At 36.8% G+C, this 21,149-nt stretch overlaps 1 protein-coding gene across 1 annotated transcript in view; it reads left to right on the plus strand.

Annotated features, from left to right (window-relative positions):
• CD2AP (CD2 associated protein) overlaps nucleotides 1-21,149 on the plus strand; it is a 75,014-nt gene that overhangs the window by 50,637 nt on the left and 3,228 nt on the right. Inside the window, exons 8-17 of the mRNA XM_079298435.1 lie at nucleotides 2,590-2,681; nucleotides 4,230-4,334; nucleotides 6,679-6,715; nucleotides 7,070-7,132; nucleotides 10,382-10,541; nucleotides 12,306-12,448; nucleotides 18,361-18,476; nucleotides 19,296-19,382; nucleotides 19,945-20,129; nucleotides 20,854-20,917. Coding sequence (XP_079154561.1) covers nucleotides 2,590-2,681; nucleotides 4,230-4,334; nucleotides 6,679-6,715; nucleotides 7,070-7,132; nucleotides 10,382-10,541; nucleotides 12,306-12,448; nucleotides 18,361-18,476; nucleotides 19,296-19,382; nucleotides 19,945-20,129; nucleotides 20,854-20,917 — 1,052 coding nt within the window. The remainder of the gene's footprint in view (nucleotides 1-2,589; nucleotides 2,682-4,229; nucleotides 4,335-6,678; nucleotides 6,716-7,069; nucleotides 7,133-10,381; nucleotides 10,542-12,305; nucleotides 12,449-18,360; nucleotides 18,477-19,295; nucleotides 19,383-19,944; nucleotides 20,130-20,853; nucleotides 20,918-21,149) is intronic.

Consider the following 21,149-nt stretch of genomic DNA (forward strand, 5'->3'; position numbering starts at 1 on the left):
ACATCTTGTGGGAGTACCAACCAAGTATGAAAATTAACTTTGATTATGTGATGTGTAGACTGCTTATTTCCCCAGTTCCAGGACAGACGTTTACTCAACTTATGTATTGTAATTTTAAGTATATTTTTCTTTTATGTGGAAATATCTTATTTTGGTTTGTTGTTTTTTATGGAATGTGTAATTTGCAGAAATAAGAAAATGGTGACATCTTGCTTTTAAACCATTACAGTGGTGTTGCTCTAAGAACCAGCAAGACAATGCATTGTGAAATTTAACTTGTCTAAAATTTGGCATAAAATTAAATATGACAGCATACTTAAATATGACAGCAATAGAATCTGTAGAAGAATATCAATAGGTAATACCTGTAGGCACCAGATAAGAACATCTTAACCATAGGAAGAAAGCTTGTATTCCTTAGTGTCTTGTTTAAATATAGACCATAATTTAGTTCGTGTCTCATCCTCAGTTTTGAGACACCAGGTTTTAAAATAAACTGTGCTCATCTGTTAGCAGATAAACACAGATCTCTGAAATGTTTAGGCTAGGGTGGCTTATTTTACAGTGAGGTTCTGGTTTTGGAAACTTGTTTTGGCCTCTGGTGCAAGTATGTAAAAATATTGTCTTTAAAAAGTAAAATAATTACAATGTGACCCGTCTTTCCCCCAATTATGTTAGGATACAATATCTGTGATCCCAGCTACTCTATTGTTAGTCTTGAGACTTTGGAAAATACTTATTTTAAATTAAGTTCTTTTAAAAACATTTACTGAAATTTAAATGCTGTAAAGTTAAACTGGAGTCTTTCTTAAACTTAACTACTGGCAGAATACCAGGCTCACAAATTAGTTGCAAAAGGGGAGATGGTACAAACTCCTCAATCTGTCTGGGTTTCCTGGTGGTGCTGATGCAGCCTGGCACGTGGGGACCTGGGCAGGGTGCAGAGCTCCCTGTCTCAGCCTCTTGGCAGCTGAGCAAAGCATCCCCTTTGTCACTGCTTTTTGTCTGATTTGGGACTTGGTCTGTGTGAGGAGGGGAGAAGTGCTTGGAGGAGGAGATACTGGATTATACTGACCAACTCCCCAGCAGTAAGGAAATACATGTATTTTCACAGGATCAGGATGTAGTGAAATGTTACAGTCACTCATGACTACTGATAAAATCCTCAAATTTGGTAGATGTTTGTAGTGTACCTGTTGAATTATTTTAGAGTCAATGTGAATTTTGGGCTTTGGACCTCAATTTAAATATTCATCTCTTTGACATGGTTCTTACATTTCTGTAATTCCTCATAAACCACAATGTTATCAGGCTGTGGCTGAACATTTTTGATTACTAGGTAAGACATGAAAATAATACAAGTTCTTGTGCCTAAGATTGCTCATGTGGTTACATATCTATGAACACACATACATATATCTCTAGTATTATCTCTTGAACCTGGGCATACTTGGCATTTTAACATAGTGGTTATCACTGGTTTTGATTTGTGAATACAATTTGTGCATTTTTAAACTTAAGATGTGTATCTTGATTAAATAAAATACAACAGCAGCAAAAAGGTTTGACTGCAACTGATTTATTCTCTTACCACCCAGCAAAGGCTGTCATTAAGAGCTGCAGATGGTTCTGTGGTTCTGACTTGGTGTGCTGCTCTAACTGGAGGATGAAGCAGCTGCTCATTGTGGTGTCAGTGCCAAACACCTGATAGGTTATGGCAGCACCTAAAGAACCCTCTTTGTTTTCTTCCTCTTTCTTGGTGTGTCAGATACAGAAATTCAACCTTTTTATCTGCTCAATTATTTTAAAAAGTCTGTTTATGTATTTTGGCCTTTCTCATGGTTGTTTTTGTGCCAGTGTGGGAAAGGAAAACAAATCCTCTTGCTTTTTCAATTGTTACCACAATTTTAAATGGATTAGTTTTGAACTGTACCAAATGGAAAGAAAAGAATTATTCTTTCTGCTTTTGCAGAAGAGGCTGTGGCTGAGTTGCTGGCTCACATGAGCTCTGGTTTCAGGTGCTTAGCCAAAGAATGACTTTGCTTCAGTTGCTTGGTTTCACTGCACAATTTCTGAAGTCTGCTGCTTGAAATTTCTGTAGTTGTTCATGTTAATAAAGGATGTCACTTGAAAACAGCTGCCTGTATTTAATTAGGATTGCAAATTTGAAATTTAGATTAATTTTGAGAAAATACATATAAACTCTAATAACCTTGAAACCATTTTTATGTAAAGTAGCTCAAAATTGAATATATAAATGCTATGGAGGAGTTAGGGCATTACAATTTTAACTGTCACACTTCTAATGCTTCTTCTTTCCCTCTGAAATCAGAGGGCTTGAATTAATTTGCTGTTGTGAAAAAATGTTTTGGGGCTTATACCTCCAACTTCTCAAAGATATATTTATTTCCTTTGCTCAATAAATATATAATTTTCTTTTTCCTGTGATTTGAGCATCATAAAGCAGTCTCAGGTGGCTGGTCTAGAAGGAAAGTTATATGTGGTTTTCTCAGCTCTCAGAATAACTGAGCTGTTACAATAAATGTTACTACCTATGGTATCCAGATTAATTGTACTTTTCTGTTCCAGCCAAGGAATATTGCAGGACAATATTTTCCTATGATGGCTCAAATGATGAGCTCAGCTTTAAGGAAGGCGAGATCATTCAAATAATCAGTAAGGTAAGAAAGTCTGGTCTGCTGTGGCCATGTGTATGGCTTTGGTGAATTCTGTGCAGGGAGGTCATGTATGAATTGAGAGCCAGGAGGGTCTGTTGGAGCAGATATTCCTGTAGACTGATTTCTCTCATGTGAGAGTGAGCTCTGTGCTTGGTGGATTTGGTACAAGTGATTTTAAAGGTGGTTCCAGAGTAGGATGTTATCTTTGGGTCCTCAGAGGTTGATGGGATCTGTGTACACTCAGTACCAAATGCCTTTTCAGTGAGGAAATGGGAAAAGCTTTGCAAACAGCCCCTTTACCTTCAAAACCAGTTATTTTTCTCTGGTGATTCAGAATAACCAGACAGAAATTAGTGATACTTCCTGTCTATAAGAGAAACATGACTATTTAATTGTAGGTTCTCATTTATGTTGAATTCTGAAAGCACCTTTTATAGATTTCTTTGTTGTAGAGATGGTTCTAAACAGGAAATAAACCTACCCATACATTATTTCCCTGCACTATTCTGCAGTCTTTTGTTTATATGCTTGCTATATTAAGGAATAATGACTTCCCTAAAAAAGTGGGAAGTTTCATCTTCAACTTTCTCTCAGTTGCAGAAGAAAGCATAACACATTTTTCTTTATTAAGATTTTAATTGTATGCAATTAAATTATAGATATTATGAGCATCCTTGATTGTAAGTACAGTAGGAAAGAGTAGTTATGGAAGGCCCTTTTGTAAACACAGCAACCCTTGCTCCATCTCCACTCAATCTCTTGCCTCTCTGTCTTTATAAACCAATTTACTCCAATCACACACTGGTCCAAAGTGGATCTAAGAAGAGTAGTCCAGTCTGAGTGGCATCCCTGCCCATGGCAGGGGCTTTAAACTGGATGATCTTTCAGGTCCCTTCCAACCAAACCATCGTAGGTTTCTGTGAGGCTTTTTTTGGATTGGAGGTAGAGAGGAAAGCTGTTATTTATGCTGGTAAAGTCTAACATCATGTATTCTGTTATGGACAATGGCCTTGATCCAGTAAAATCATGTAATGGATTTTTCTGCCATTGAATTAATTATCCAATATTTTATTTTCTTTTGTCATAGTATGGTTATTTTTTTCTCTCAGTGGGGTATATTCTGCTTCTTTACCCTTTCAGACCAGTGGAGCTGATCCATCACATCAGAATCACTTTTATTTAGTAGAATTGTGCATCATGCCAATAACACTTGAAATATTTACAGAATAACTTGTTGGTCAAGGAAGCTGGAAAGATCAGATGTTGTGTGTTAGGTCTTAACTGGGTTTGTATACTTTCCTTCCCTTTGGAGATCTTATCCTTATACCCTTATCTTATGTGATGTAATATAATTTCATCCTGCATTTTGGAAAATCAACAAAACCTGACCAAATGTGATCTGATCTGTAGATGTTTCCCCTTGTTAAGTTGGCCAGTTTCAGGCAAACAATTGCTTTATGTTGCGTGTAAAAGGGAAAAAGTTGTTGTGTAACTGTTTCTGTTCTGGGGGAGAAGTAAATATTGGTTGGAATGACCTTTTGTTTGTTTTAGGACACTGGAGAGCCAGGCTGGTGGAGAGGAGAACTCAATGGTAAAGAAGGAGTCTTCCCTGATAACTTTGCTGTTCAAATACAAGAGTCTGATAAAGACTTCCCTGTAAGTTCTTACACCTGTTGTTGAGTATCACAAAAAACTGTTGATGAAAATGCAGAGAATTAAAGAAGTCCCAGCACATTATGCTGCTTAAAATATTACAATTGTGGCACTTTTAACTTCATCTTGACCTAGTTGTATAAAAGAAGAAAGATGAAAAGGTTAATCTTTGTGTTTAATGTGTCCATAAATACTAAAGTGAGGTGTGTTTTTTGAGATAAACTCTAGTGAGGGTGGTCAGATCATTTAGAAAAGAGTGTAGTTCTGGTAGCATGGTGTTAAATGCTGCTGGTTACTGAATTAAACCCTTACTCTTTAGGAAGGAGATAAGCTGTTGTTTTTTCCATCTCAAGTCCTTCAGTAACTAATTACAAAGTGCTGAGTGACCCCTCTAGGCCTGACTGGGATTTTTCTGTGTCAAAACTTGCAGTAGGCTGCAATATATGAAGGATATTTTTTGGGTGGGATTTAAAAATATTTTTTCACCATCTTGTTTACTGACTTTCAGTGATTCATGTTTTCCCATGGTACTCAATAATCTTAAAATTTTGGTCCTTGTATTACAATTTTTTTTGTTGAGATTAGTGTGATGTTTTGGTTCTGTCACATTTTTGACAAATGTTAGCGAAGATGGTTGTGTTAATTCCCAAATGTACATCAAGCCCAGGTGAAATGGATTCAGCTCCAAATCAGGAGTTATAAATTTATCATTCATCATGAATTGCATCACATCCACAGAAACCTACCTACCCCCAGTTAGAATTTTCTTTTTGGATGGATTCTCAGCTGTGCAGGGCAGCATAAATGCCATAAAATACAAGAAGAAAGGCTAGGTAGTGTTGCTGTTTGACAATACAGAGTTGTTTCCTTCAGAGAGGGAGGAAAAACCATTCTTTTACCCTAAACAGCATTTCCCTGCTTTGATCCTTTATTCTGCTTTGTGTGCAGTGTCTCAGCACAGGGATTCATCTTGCACTGAGCAGCTTTGAGGTTCAAGGCATTGGGTGGCTGGTGATCATAATCAGCTATTTGATACTGACTTCATGAAAGCACAGAGCAGAACTGTATAATGGCAAGCTGATGCTGAACTCTGTTTAATTGTTTTTGGTGTGGGCAGCAATGCTGCACAGCTGGATAATGTAGGTACTTTTTTTGGGAAGAAAGAAAATAGAATCTTGTTTCTCAGGTTCACTTGCTTTTGTGCCCTCTGAAACGAGAGAAAGAAATTGTATATGGGCTCTTCTCCTTGCTTAATTACATTTCACATGTTAGAATAAAATCTTGCTGCATTAAAAAGAGTTTATTCAATAGCTGTAGGGGCACAGAAGTGAAATCCATCCATAGCAACAGTTTTAAAAATACCCACTGAGAGGCATTTTTGGCAGGGCTGTGTTAGACTGAGCCTGTATAGTTTCAGTAGTAGCTGTGTGAAGAACAAGTGGTTTTGTAGGTTTTTGTGTCATTTTATCAGGGAATCTTGTCCACAGTACAACCAGAAAAGCCCCTCTTGTAAAGCAATTTAATGAATCACATTGTGAGGATGAGTGTTTCAGATCTCTCCTGAGATGCCAGTCTCCTTTTGGCAGGAGAGAGATTCAACTTCAAGTGTATCAGAAAGTGATGAATGAGTGTTTCAAAATAGCAATTTCAATGTGCAAACTGCTGCATTGTGATACTTTGTGATGATTTGTACATTTTTAATGGCTGGTGTAGTTTGTCCTGTTTCTCCCACTTAAACATAATAAGGAAGCTCAAATCAATGTTTTTCTTGTAACTGCAGTCTTTGAGACCAGCTGCCAGCATTTATTTGTTTTGTCTTACACTTGTACTTTGAAAGTCAATTAATTGAAGCCAGTCATCTGATACTTAATTTAGAAGTCTGTTTTTAGTGAGAGTGAACATTTTTGGCTCAAAAAATTACCTGGTTACTCTTTTAAACTGGCATTTATACTGACACTAAGATTGAGATTTACGTATTGAAATTAAAATATGTGATCAGAGCAATTCTTTGGACTAAAAAAGGTTAAATTATTGGCTTTCAGTTTTTTTTTTTTGTTTTTCCTGTGTTTATGCATATTGCTGAAGCACTGATTTCATTTGAACAGACCTGAATTTTGGTCCTGAATTTTTATAACTGGTTGTCTGGGAGATATCAGAGGAATTATTCCAGGTCTTTGTTTTTCCTGTCTGAATTGATTGCCTCCTTTATGAAATACTTGGAAATCAGCTGGTAAACAAGCTCCACGTTACAGTATGCAAAACAATACACAAATCAGGCTGCCTTGGATACAGAGAATATCTGCTGCTTGCTTGCTTGACTTTGGTTTTTCTCCCCTTCATTTTGCAGAGGCCAAAGAAACCTCCACCTCCAGTTAAAAGTCCAGGTATGTAGTATGGTCTAAGAAAATGCTAAATTTCGGAAGCAGTGCATGACTTCAAAATAAAATTTAGAAGTAGCTTCTTATTTCTTAATAATGCAGCCATAGTCACTCTTTGAGGTTACTTCTCATACTTTGTACATTTTGCTGCTGCTGTGTATTTTTTAAATTATGATGGAGCCTGCTTTGGGAACATTTTAACAGTGGCTTGCCATTTTCTGGGCTTAAGTGAGTGTTTATAAATGGTATTACATTCCTTGCAAAAGAGAAGACACAACTTGGCATGAATTTTATTTTTAGTTAGTGACCAAGATAATTAAAGCTCTTTGAGAAATGTCTATGGTTTGCTTTTGCATTCAGCTGCAAGACCTGAATTGCCAACTGGAGAGAAGAGATTCCTTCCTTTGAGGTCTGAAGAAAAAGGTAAGGAAAATTTTCTCTGTGGTGACTTGGCTGCTCTGCCAATAGGCTCCCTGTTCAGGAGCCATCATACAAACTTCCTTGATACCTTCTACTAAAGCTTTCATGTGTGAGATGTTACAGAAATATCTTTGGAGTGTTTAGAGGAACTGCTAAACTATTGAAATCTTTATTTCTGTTGCTACATTTCATTCTGAACATTGGTAATTGCACTGCACAGTGACATAGTTGCTATAAATTAATGAAGGGTTGTTCTGTGAGAGTGGCTGCAGTTTTTAGCTGCAGTGGTAAGTTATTAGAAAGGGAAAGGTTAACTGCTGCAAAAATCAGCCTGATCAAAAGTATTTTGAAAGAGTTACACAGAGCAGGTACAAGACTCCTTAGATAGATGTTGCAGTTATAATACTTAGAAATAGATATTTCTTGTCCTGTTAATTCTTGCTGTATTCCATATTTTCATGTTCCACTGAATTTGGAGACATTTACTGCTTTATTCTTCAAATTGAAAGGACATTTATTTCCAGAGGCAAAGCTGCTATTGTTACTCAAACAGATTCTAAAAGGCTTCTTGTTTGAAAAACTTGCCAAGTGAAAATGTTTGATTATGTTTGAAAGTGAGATGCTTAAACAACCTTAAATAAGGTTGGGCCTTGCAGAAGAAATCCTGATGTTCCTGCAGCTTAACTAAATTACAAAACCACTCTGTCCTGTGAATGGTGAACTGTGGCTGACCAGCATTTCTACCAGTGAGGCTGCTGATGGGTTTCTTGGCTTCCTTGGGCAGTTTTTATTACCCCCATTTTAACAAAGTACCTTCTCAGTTATTGAATATGAAAAATACTTGTTAAAGTCAGCTCTATTTGTTCTGCATGTGAGCAAACAAGTAACTTTTATCTGTTGGAGTGGTGTATTCAGGTGTGAAATGAGATGTATGTATGATTCCAGAAATGTTTATCACCTGGCTCTTTTTAAAATTCTTCTAAACTGAAGGAAGTTTAATTTTAAATGCTTCTGTTTGGACTATAGTGTTAATCTTTGCATAGTTGAGCTCCCTGTTCATGGAGGAATATAGGAAAAAATATTGAGTGACACCGTCCAAAAAAACATAGGAATGTGAAAGCTACAAAATTGCATAAGGTAAAGAACTTTTCTTTACTGAGCTACAGGAAATGCAGAAGGAAAAATTTGTCATGTGTTCAGTTGCAGACCAGGTCATAAAAATTCCTTTTTTAGATAAGCACTAGAGTTTTACTGGAAGATACGCCCATTTATCAGAGCAGTTGTACTTGTGGAAAAATAACCCTGTTAATACCAGTAATTAAACCCATTTAGAATGAAATTGTTCTGTAAACTAGTTCTCAGAAAAAAAAAAATTAATTGAGCAGTTCTAATCAGAAACTATCAAACCATGTCATTTTTATGCCTGTTGAGAGACTAATAAGTCTGCCTTTATTTGCAATCCAAAACTGATCTAAAAGGAAAAAGTAGAGTTTCTATGAGTATTTCTGTATTTATAGTGAAAGACACTTTATGGTGTTGTGTAGAAATTTTTTTCCAGTGTAAATGTCTTGAGATTTGTATCTCTGATTTTCATTACTAAACTATTCATTTTTATCCAGCACTCTTGTTCATTGAGGAGCAAAATCCAAAAAAGACATGTCATTTTGTCCAGCAGAAATGCCCAGTTTCTGTGCTCATGGTGAACCTTGGCCTTGGTATTAACTTATTCCACTTAGCTATAAACATTTTTTATATTCAGGTTTTGAATGGGAGTATTAGAAGGGAGAACTGACAGATGAGAGTTCAGGAGCAGGGTTTGATGACAGCATTGTTTTCTGCCCTGTTTATGAACTCACTCATTTTTAAAAGCAAAAGGGGCAATTCTCATCCTGTGGTCAGCAAAGGATCAATAAATCCAGTTGATGTGCAGTCAGTGCTGGCTGGTTGGGTGATGGAAACTGGCTGTGTTGTGTGTTGGGTGGGGAGGCAGCAGTGGCTGGTGCTGCTTCAGCATCCTGCTTTACACAGGGCAGGCAGCCCCACCGTGTGGCAGATCCTCCCACTGCTCAGCATCCTGCACTGTTAGCTGAGGGAGACTGAGATGGCAACCAGCTTGTTCTTTTGCTCATGTCTCCTCCTGATGCTCAGGTGTCCCAAAGTGGGAAGACAATTCTGCCCCTGAGCAATGATTTTGATAGAACTATCTCTAGCATCTGTTTGCTTCCCAATATTCCTGTTTTAGGGTTGGAGGGATGCTCAGTGGCTGCAGGACTTGTCCAAAGGAAATCAGTCCTTGACCTGGCAGTTCAGGCACTTTGCTGGCATGGAGCTGAAGCAAATACCCAGCCCTGCTCCCAGATCCATAGCATATGTACACACTTTACACCAGATCAATACTTGGTTAAAAGCAAAGGAGGGGATCAAAGCTGAAGGTCACTCTCCCCATTCCATTTTACTGATTCACTGCCCTATAAAGGCAGTAACTATAAAGAACTGTAACCCCTTGCTATAACTTAACAATTATTTTTAAAATTACTCAGTACTATGTGTATACTGAACTGTGGCACAGTTTTACAGGGAGAAGTAGAAGGTTTGCTCTGGCTGTCCATCAGGGTAGGACACATGGGTTGAAACTTATTCAACAATATATTGCTTGTAAAGCAGCTTGAATTTTTCAGTGTCCCTATGCTGTATGTCAGCTTCTCTAGACTGGGTTCAGTTAGGTTATGCAGACAGTGGACAAATACATGATTATTTTTTTTTTATCCATACCTAATTTCTATCTCTTTGTAGGAAGGTATACTTTAGATAAATTCAGCTATTCAGATAACTCATTTCTCTCCCCCTATTCCATACATAAATTATGCTGCTTGTGTGTGTAAGAAGTCTAGTTACAAAAAAATAAAAAAACCTTACCTCTTTAAAAGGAAATCAAATGAATTTGTAGAAAAGACAAAGCAGCACAAAGATTCTTTTGGTTTTAACTGTCATTTCCAGTGCAATAATGTGACTCCATAATTTATTACTACTGTTTCATGTCAGTAGGAAAGTTTGTCTTACTCTAAGATAAAGCTTTTGAGCTCAGTAAGTAGTTTGTTTATTTTGATAAGGAGTTATTTAAGACACTTACCTATCTATTTTTCATTTTGATCTTCAGAGAAGGCATTTCTGACAGCAGGTGCTTTCTAATTGATTAGTAGTGTAAGAATTCTAAACGACATGGGGTTTTTAAAATGTGATTTCCTTTGTCAGATGAAAAAGGAGCTTTGGATCAGAAGCCTTTGAAGCCACAAGCTCCTCAAGTCCCTCCCAAGAAGCCCATTCCTCCAAGCAAGACCAACAGCTTACTGAGAGCAGGGCTCCTGCACCCAAAACGTCCAGACAAACCTGGTTTGCCATCATCTGCATCCAAGTCAGTGTCACTTAAACTGCAGCCACCAAGAATATTCAATTTGTTGTTTGATCTTCATTCATGGATGAATTGGGAAGAAATGTGTGCTTTAAGGGTGAAAAGGATGCAAGAATAAGTTTTGCATTGCACCTCCCAGTGTCTTGGTTCTCCAAGTCTCTGTCAATGTGAACTTAGACCTTTCAAATCCTTGAGACATTGAATCCATCTCAGAGTCAGTATTAGAGCATAACTGACCATGGGGCAGATGAAATTGCTCATCTGGGAGCTGCTGTACCTACAGTAAGAGTAAGAGAATGTGGACATGGCCCTTGAGAATTATTACTGTGTAGAAGAAAACCCTGAAAATTTGAGCTCAGTGTTCAAGGCTTGAGCACTTTGTACAGGGTAAGATAGATGGAAGGGAAGAACTGGGCACAGCTTCCTGTGCTAAAGGTACTCACTGTGGCTTATGTTTGCTTCTGGGAAAACAAACACTTGCTACAGAAACACATTCAGATTCTCCACTCTTGAGCCTTCTCACTTGATTTACTGGATAAATAGGGACAAATGCTTCTACATACACTTACATTTTTTTCCTCATGAGTTTCAAACTTTAATGAATTTTGAATCCATACAATCTCCCACACATACAATTTTCCTTTTTTCTCCATCACAGTAGTTGCTAGGCCCTTACCCTAAAGAAGTGTAAACCAACAACTGACTGGTAACTGTTCCTTTGGGATGTTCAGTTGCCTTAAAAGAACCATGAGAAAGTGAGGTTGTGATACATCTGGCCTTGAGCAAATAAAGCAGACAGCTGCTACATCAAAGAGCTTACACCTTAAATAACTTTTCAGTATAGAATTGTCTTATATTCACTTGGTATTTTGGAGGCTTTCCCAAGTAAAGATTATTTTTTTAAAACCACAAGTCATATTCTTTTCCAGCTTAGAAAATAATTGTTGCTCTAAAGGGGTGCACATGTGCAGTTAAATAGAGGCCTGTAGTAAACTGTGGGCCTTTAATAATTGAAACCTTTAATGTCTGAAAGTTTTTAACATTGTGTTAGGAAGATCAAGCTGCTGACTCTTTTTCTACTGCAAGAAAACAGACTTTGGGAGGTAAATTAGTCAAAGTAGCACAGTTTATATTTGGCATGTACAGGCCAACTATGTGATCAGGCCTGGTCAGAATGGGTTTGTGATGACAAGAATTGTAAAGGAAGATGTTGCCTATTCTTTATTTTGGTGGAGGGTTTTAGTACTTCAGATTTTTTCATTGTTCTTCTTGGAGATTTTTTTTTTTTTTTTTTTTTGTCTGTGAATGATGTGAGCAGATATGGAAGGAATGGTTGCTTTTTCCATATCCAGCAAGAAATAACTTGTTCTTGTCAGCCTTTTTTCTTGTAAGGAAGATTTATTTAATGTCAAGGAGTCAGTTTCTGAATTATTTCAGGAATTATTTAGTGAAAATGTTACTCAACTCACCTGTCATTGGAGGTGTAATATTTTGGACTGAAATGCCAAAGTGTGTCCTATAGTAAAAGTTCTGGATTATTTTCACATGGGTTTTGTGCACATCTGACTACTCTATAAGAGGAACAGAAGCATTGCATTTCATAGGAGTAGAATTGATCTCCAGAAGCCTTGATTTTAAAACAAGACTTTAGAAAGTGATAAAATCTGCTGTAATTTTTCAGTTTGCTTCTACTTCTTTATGCATTTCCTTTTTAAATTATTTCACCTCTTGACTAGATATGTTTTGTCTTTTTTTTTCTTGCCACAGAACTAATGGAGAAGTTGTTACTCTTCGACCAAAATCTGAAATTGAGCCAGTAGCAAAACCAAAGTTAGACTCTGAACCATTGCCACTCCGACCAAAATCAGTAGAGGTAGATTCACTTGTGGTAAAGAGCTCTAAAGAATCAGGTAAGAAAAGAAATGCTCTTTTGGGCCTTTCTGTTTGGATTGCTGTGTTTTACAGGATTGGAATAAGCTTTTTGAGAGATTTGCTCAAAATGCCACAGAGTGCATTTATGTGTTTTTCAGAAGTGCTGTAGGCAGCTGAAGGTAAGAATCAGGAGGGGATGAGCAGATGTCAGCAGGGTATTTGCAGGTTGCTGCTGAGCTCTGGGTTTTGACAGTGGGCAGGAAGGGAGACAGAGATAATGGATGGTTCTTTTAATTTAAAAGCTTGGGTTTTTTTGCTGCCTCTTTCATCTTGAGTTTTTTTGAAGTTGTTTTCTTAATGGCTGGTTCAGTTTGTTCTGCTCTTGCAGTTCAGATAGCTTTGCTTTTCTAGCTAACTTCAGAATTCTTAGTCATGCCATTACCTTCAGCCTCCTGTGATTTAATTCAGAGCTACTCTAGATTTTGACTTTATCATACCTTAAGAAAGCATGGAGCATTTTACATTTGAATAGCATGCTTATGGCTTTGCTTAAAGCACCTTGAACCAAACCTGGCATCTCCTTAATTCTAAACATATCTAGTAAAACCCTTGATAGTGGTTAAAGCACCCACATTTAATGATCAGAATCTCTGAATTACTGTATTGGTAGCATTAGCCCTTGACTAACAGTGCATCTGATACCAGACCTCTGGGTGTCACTTAGGCAGAGATCAGCTGCTGTGAGCATATTTTTCTAAACTCTTAAATTATTTATATTTTATGAGTATGCACTTCAGAAAAAGCTGTAGTGAATTATACCTGCAGTGTTCATGTTGCATTTCTCAAATGCAACTTTTTGTCTCAGAAGATATTTTAGTAGTGATAAATTTAAAAATACTATAAATATATTTATTTTTAAGGCAATTTGTGATATTATAGTTGTCCAAAGTATAATAAATTCATTGGGATGATAAAAACAATGCATTAAAAGAGTTTAGGAATAAAAAGAATACTCCTGACTTTTTTTCACTGAGCATGTTAAAATATGCTTTTTAAGTGTGAATACTTTATATGAGTAAAGGTTGATTCATGTATGTCTTGAATGCAGAAGTTTTACTACTCAGATTAGATTGTAGAAAAAGAAATTCTTTAATATGAGGGTGGTGAGGCACAGGTTTCCCAAAGAAGCTGTGATTGCCCCATCCTGGGAAGTGTCCAAGGCCAGGTTGGTTGGGGCTTGAAGCCACCTGAGATAGTGAAAGGTGAACATCTCCAAGTTCCCTTCCAACCCAAGGCATTCTATGATTATCAGTAGGGTTGTGTTAGATGTATTACTGGATAGGATAGTATCATTTAACCCCAGGAAAAACTCCCTATGAAAATAGCTGGAATATCTTTTTCTTTTTTTTTTTCTTTACATTCAGTTACCTTGACATCTTTAAGAACCAGGGTGGCAACATAGTACTTGTGCTGTCAGATGTTCTTGTATATACTACAACTTAGAATATTCTGTGATAGAAACAGAATAATTCTACACAGATTGAGAAAAAAAAAATCTGTGACTTTTTTTTTTTTTTTTTTTCTCTAACATAGGTTTTTACAGGCTTATGGAGAAATTAAGGATTGTAATATCTAGATGGGGCAGGGCACAGGGGTGCACAATGGGCTGATGGGTGAGGTCTGTTCAGTTCTGTTTGGTGCACAGCAAGCAAAGGAGGCTCAGGCAGTTCATGTGGGTCTCCAACATGAGAAGGTCAGGAGGCTGCAATTGAAGGAAAGTTTCAGATTCCTGTTTTGTCAAACTGACTTTCCTTAAAACAATCTGAGTGTCACTCCTACTGCTCTTGTGAAAAGGGACTGATCCAAACTCCTGCCAGTAAAATGTAATGAGTTTCATGCTCTAATTCTCTACATACTCTGCTGCTAAAGACATAATACCCTGTGCAGCAAGGCTATATAAAACTATAAAAAATATATTGAGTCCTTATATGATGTTTAAGACTGTTGAACCTTAAAATAACTAGAATAGGTATTAATAAAAGATGAGGGAAAATGGACAGCTGGGGCTGGCAACTGCTTTACCAGTCTTTTTTTTTTTATTTCTTCTCCCCTCTTCAGATTATGATCCAGAGCTAGATGAATTTTTAGGAAATAACTTTAAAAAAAAATATATGTCCTGTCTTTCTGCAACTTAGTTTGACCATGAAGTGAACTTCAGATTGAGCCACTTTCAGTTTATCGTAATAAGAAGCTCTAAATACACTGTAATGAAAAAAACCAACCCAACTCATGCCAAAATTATGTCACCAGCCATCAGATAAGGGCAAATAATCAGAACCTTTTAGAAACATTGATCACATAGAAATAACTCCTTGAAGTTTTATTTGAAAAATTGCATAAATGTTTCTGTGTTTGGTTAGCATCAAGTACTGTAAAAGACTAAAGCTGTAATACTGGCATGCTGAACATGTAAAGCAATTCTGTTTCTTCTACAAATGTTTCTTTTTCCTGCTTTGTAAAATAATTTTTTTGTTCAGAATCTTTTTCTAGACATTCCTCTCCTTGACTTTTCTTTCCAGATTTTGTTTCCTATCCTGTTTGCCATGTTTCCCTTCTTACGTGTCAGGAAATTACCCTACCCTTCTCCATTTTGGTAAGATAACAATCTCTAAGGAAATCCAAATGCTTTATTCCATACACATATCCTCTTCTTAACATCGTGAGTGTGGTTTTCAGTTGTAATTATTGGTACTAAAATTTTGGGGTTTCTATTAAAAATGCATCTTTTTTTTTTGTTTTTTGTTTGTTTGAATGCCTGTTTTTCTTAGCTGTTAAAGAAGTTGCTTTAAGTAGGTTTTTCCATTAGGAACTGGTAGGGACTAAGGCAAGAAAAAAATTATAGTTGAGTTATTGATAACCCAAACTTATTGTTTGTTTGTAGTGAAATGTGTTCAGTACCTTTAGCACATCTGGTGTATGTAGGTTGAATGGCTTTATTTTTCTATACACACAAAGAACACAATCATGAAGCTTTTGGGCACTTAACTATTTTATAGCTTATGGCTGTCCCCTGAATTTTCTGGGGGAAATCTCAGCAAGATGAGTAATAAGAGAAAGGACACCATCTTTTTACTCCACAGATTCATGTGAGTTCTTATCTTTTAAAATATTGGATAAATTCCACTTGTATCATGGGTGTTTAAACCCCAGCCACCCTTCAGCTTTGCTTCTTTTTGTGAAAGCTTTTTAAGACAAACTCTTATGAATACACCTGAAGAATTCACAAATCTTAACAAAGCCTCTCATTAATTGTACCTCTCAAAGCTCCTAACAGCTCTGTGGTGGGTCCATGGTAAACTTGTAGAAGAGACATTTCTAGTAGTCTATCCTGTGTAACTTTAGGCTTAGCTCATCTTCTTAGAAAGGTGCTCTTGCTCAGTCATAAAGCCCTTTTTTGACCCAGATTATCTCCAGGTGTGTGGCATTGCTTTTTTTGGCACTATAATGGAATTTCCTTTAACAATTGCTCACAGGCTGTCTGTAAGAATCATATTTAATAAATAATTTTATTGACTGAAATGGGTGTAGGCTGTGAACTTTCAGTGGACTTCATCAGTATCTCTATTGGTTTAATGGTTTACTGGTTAAATTTTCTCTAAAATAACAAGAAGTGCTGTTTAATTAAAGAAAAACAATCAAATAAACCCCCTAAGCCTGCAGTAAAACCAATCAACCTACCACCACCACCAAAAAACCCAAACCCCAATCTCCAGCAAACTGTTTTAATTTCTTCCCTATACCAAAGCAATAAATTGAAAACGTAAAACCAGAAGTTCAAGTACAGTCAGAATTCCCTCTGGCTGGAATCTGCTGGCAAAATCTTAATGTTGAGCAATTCTCTCAGGTGTTACAAATTCCTTTAGAAGCTCTTAGAAATATGGAAAAAATCCTTGGCTTTTGTTTCATCCCACCATCTATATTTAAACAGTACACAGTTCAGGACTGTAGCAGTCTTCAAGCCTTATCAAATATTATAATTTTATTTTTAAACTTAAATTTTTCTTAATGTATTCTTAATATTCTTAATATTCCTGATGTTTACTGTTTGGAGACAGTACTGGCATTAAAATCATAATAGCAACTAAATTTATACTTCTTACTTACATTTCTTGCAAAATGATTTGTCATTTCTGTGGAAATGACAAAAGGATCATTTAAAGCCAGAAAGTAATAAGATGAGGGGAAAAAAAAGCTTAAAATATCAACAGGATGATTTTTTTTTTTTAGGTCCCTTCCAATCTGAGGCACTCTGGGACTACTGATAACTGAGTAAAGACCATGTTGATGACTCCATGGTCACTGTTGCTTGCAGTGTATTAAGTGAAATACTGGCACAGAGTAGAGCAGAAATCCCTTCTCATTTATTTCTCCCCACCCTCTTTTCCATCAGCTGCTTGCCATCCATCACTCTTCTGTTTCTTCCTTCTTTTGTTTTTTTCTCCCCCTGCTTGTTTAATTGCAGGTGTGATTGCATGTTTGCAAAAGATTGCATTGGCATTCTCTTGAATAGAAGTAAAAAGCAGCAAAACTGATTGGTAACAGTGCTATAAAGGAATGGGTGATGAAGCAGGTCTGATCAGGGCTGTCCAAAGGAGCTGAATGTTTTAAAGCTTTCAAGGATATTAATGCAGAGAACACATTTAAATTAATTAAAACATTCAGTGGAAAACTCAGTACCTACAGGTATAAATTAGCTTTGACAATGTGTGAATAAAAGTTGCATTCATCAGATGATTTTAAGATATCCAGACACTGAAGGGGCATGAATGGTCTGGCTCAGTGTATCCAAGGCTTTTTTCTTATCTGAGCTGTAATGGAAACCTAGGAAAAGAGATATTGTAGGTTCTATTTGCTAAATCATAATGTCAAGTAAGAATCAGAGGTCATGAAAAAAAAAATCAAACCCAAAATCTGGAGTGTTGTTTATGGTGCCTGTAGTGAATATTGTGTGGCATTTTAGTTACAGTCTGTAGAATAAGTGATGAATTTGGGTTGTAAATGATATATAATAACTGTGGTCTTATGTCAATGCTTAAATAAAAAACACCACTCAGTCTCACTAAACATCTGTTGCCAGGTAAGTATATTTACTTTTGTGAAGAAAAGGCTAAGTCATGTTGTTACTTAGGTGAAATACTTATGTTACAAAGATTAGTTGTGGTCAGTTCTTCCTATATTATCAACTTTTTTTCCTGAAGTTGCCTGTTCCCAGAGGATGTAAAGCTGATCTGGGAGTTTACCTAGAGGTGTGAGCATGAAGAGACTAATGATCAAAGAGATCTGTGTGATTGAATAAAGTATGAGAGTGGAGTTTTGAAGTGTTTTATTAAAGACTTTATGAAGTTGTGTATTATCTTTAGATACTGAACATGAAAAAAACTACCCTGCACAGACATAGGTGCAGTTAATGTTTTGTTGGCTTTCACCACTGGGTGGAGTACACCAGTATGTCCTTCACCATTTTGCTTTTATTTTTGTCCTAGTCACTAAACTTGCATTTTCATGCTTTTCATGCAAGGTCAGTGAAAAAAAAAAATGGTCTCAAGTATTGAATGTGGTAGCTCTTGGAAAAAGTAATAAATATATTTTCTGTAGATGCTGCCATGTTGCTGGAGCATTTCTTCTGTTCACACAAAGTCCTAGTTGAATTAACTCTGGGGTTTTTTTTTTTTTTTTTTTTTTTAAGGGGGAAAATACAGTTTCCCAGATAATCAAAGTCATGCATTTGTTTCAGACACCTCATATGTTGCATACACTGAAAATCCTCAAAACAATAAGAATTCTGCTAATTCCTTTTTTGTGTCTCAAGTTTAAAAAAAAAAAAGTGATAAAAAGAACACAGCAAAACCTTCTGGTCTTGATGGTGGTCTCTGTTTTCATCTTTTTGTAGATCTGTTAAGCTTTGATGATGTCATAGCTACCTCAGATAATCTGTCCCACCCGACCGCCAGCCGGCCCAGGATGCCGGGTAGGAGGCTGCCTTCCCGTTTCAATAGCAGTAGTCCTGTGAGTATTTTGGGGCTGTTCTCCTAGCAGGGAGCTAAAAACTGTCTTTCCAGGAAATAGAACTGCTCTAGGGAACAGTCTTGTAAGCTATTTATCTGAGAGCAAAATGCTGCAGGGGTTCAGTTCCTGTAGGTTTTGTGTACAGGGAGATCCATTCCCAGCAGGGAAGTGAATGAAAGAGAAGCAACTGGAACTGTGTTCCAGCTGAAGGAATCTTTCTGTTGCATGGGGTGTTGCTGCAGGAAATGCTCAGCTCTTCTGGCCTCACTGGTGAAATGGGTCTTGTGCATACACAGAGATCTGGAAGCATCTTTAGTGACTTTGACAATTGGCCACTGTAAATTTGTAATCTAATGCTGCTGTAACGTGGGGTTTGTGATCTTGGTGCCAATGTGAGGCTGGCAGACAATGAGAAGCAAAGTACCTGAAATCAGTTTTTGTCACTGGATGTCACATGGTTAGTCATGCTAGTTGCCATCTACAGTTCCTGCCCATTTGTGTTTTGTGGGAGCACCTACAGGCTCCCAAAAGTGTCACAGACTTAAGTGTTGCAAATACACTTGAAAATCCTGCCCAAGATTCTCGTGTTTAAGTTCAGCTGAATGTGGGGAAGGAAAGCTCTGACTGTTAGGGACAGACAAGTTTGCTAGTGTAGCAATTTAAGTTTAGTTATATGGTTTTCCTCTTCACTATTGCATTTTTAGAAATATGTGAAACCTTTTACTTTATTTACTTAATTTATTGATTTTTAAGTTTTGTTGTTTTTTGGTTTTTTTTAAATTTTGAAAACCTTTTCATTCCTTATGAATGGTTTACCAGGCAAGTCAAAGTGTGAGTCCAGAAAAAATTTTGAAGGTGCAGAAAGAAGAAGAAAGTGCCAAACCAAAGCCAGTTGAAACAAAGAAGGTATGATGCTACCAAGGAGCCAGAGTACCACTAGGCAGTTTGGTGTTCTGTTCATTTCCAGCACAGGTTCATGCAGCCATCTGAATGTCAGTGCTTATATTTAAGTACAAGTGAGCTGAATCATGTAGTTTAAAGTTCATAGTAAAAAATTTTGTATCAAAGTTCATTTATACTTACTAAGTGCATAAGTTCTGATGAGAACTGTTGTATCAGGAGGTGTTTCCCAAATAAGTTCCATATCTGCTCAACCTCCAGTTTCCTGACAGGCAGAACAACTGAGCAGATCAGCAAAGTGCACAAAAGTTTGTTTATAATGATCCAGTGGGATCCATTAAAGTTTGTTGTTTTTTTTTTTTTAAAGCATAGAGGAGTGCAGGTATTAATTAAGTATAAATTAACTATTTCATGTACTCCAGTAATCCATTCAAACTGGACATTGTTTTTTGCTTTTTAGTTAGAAAATTAAGGGAACTTTAGTTCCCATTCTGGTACAACCTGTGTTCTGTAAATGTTAAGTTCATAAAGATGTCACTTCTTACCTTTCTGCTGATTTATGTTTTAGCCATCTGCATTCAGCCCATTGATTCCACCTTCATCTCAGAGACCAAGTTCTGTCATACTCGACTTTTTGCCTGGAGATCTCCAACCTAAAGGAGAAGCAGATGATGAAAAAAATTCTGTGGAAGAGCTCAGGACTCAGATTAATGATTTATTGGGTTTAGTAGATGCACTGAGGAAAGAGCATGGGTAAATATTTCCTTTGTCAATCTGCACAGGGTTATATAGACATCTTATAAATGTCTTCAATGCCAGACTTTGAAACATGTTCTATGCTAATAACATATTAATACATGAATTCAGATATTTTCTATTGAAAATGATCTTGCCAAATGTTCTAAATACATACAGATTTGACGTCAGAGTATTTTTGGAATTTGTATGTATTTTTTCCCCTCTTACTTTGCCCTCCTGCATCCATTACATCTTTTTGAAAGTATTTCTTAAACAGTTTGTGCTTTCATTGTAAGAAAAAGTTTTTAATTTTTTGTGGTAGTGACATAAATACATGTGCAGGCCTTGTGCAACACTGTGCACAAGTACTTGCAGTATAGACATGGCTGGTAGGAGCTTGATATTCTAAGTAATTTATTCTCTGTGTAGAAGTAGCCAGGTTATTTTAGGTTATTTTAGCTTGAATTCAACTTTAAATATTAAATAACAGCACAAACTTTAAAGTAGCCTCCATAAAATTTGGATTAAAAATTAAGGATAGGTGAATAGAGTAGGTAACAAGTGTTGAGTGGTGGTGGAAACTTGCCCAACAGACGAGTAACAATTCACTGGTGGGCATGTGCCTTGTTTTCTGAATCCCACTTGTAAAACTTAAACAAGGCCTGTGCATCCTGTCCTCAGTAATTTGAAGTTTCTTTTTCCCCCTCCTTATTTCTGTTTCTATCTTTACTACAACTAGGAGAGAACTGGAAAAACTAAGGAAGGATTTGGAGGAAGAGAAGCTGTTGCGGAGCAGTCTGGAGGTAATGTTATCACTTTGGGAGAGCATGGGGAGATCAGGGGTGTGGAGGGTTCATTCTGGGGCTTGATGTCACAGGAAAGTCTTTCCAAGCCTGTTCAGTCTCTTTTTGTGTTGCTGTTTTATTTTGTGACAGAATGAATGTCTCCTGAGGTATTTGGATGTATAGGGAAGATCCAATTTCAGCTTTATTTTTCTGGATTATTATCTGTAACAATCAGTGTGAGGGTTGGGCT

This window comes from Erithacus rubecula (genome assembly GCF_903797595.1).
Source record: "Erithacus rubecula genome assembly, chromosome: 2".
Lineage (NCBI taxonomy): Eukaryota > Metazoa > Chordata > Aves > Passeriformes > Muscicapidae > Erithacus > Erithacus rubecula.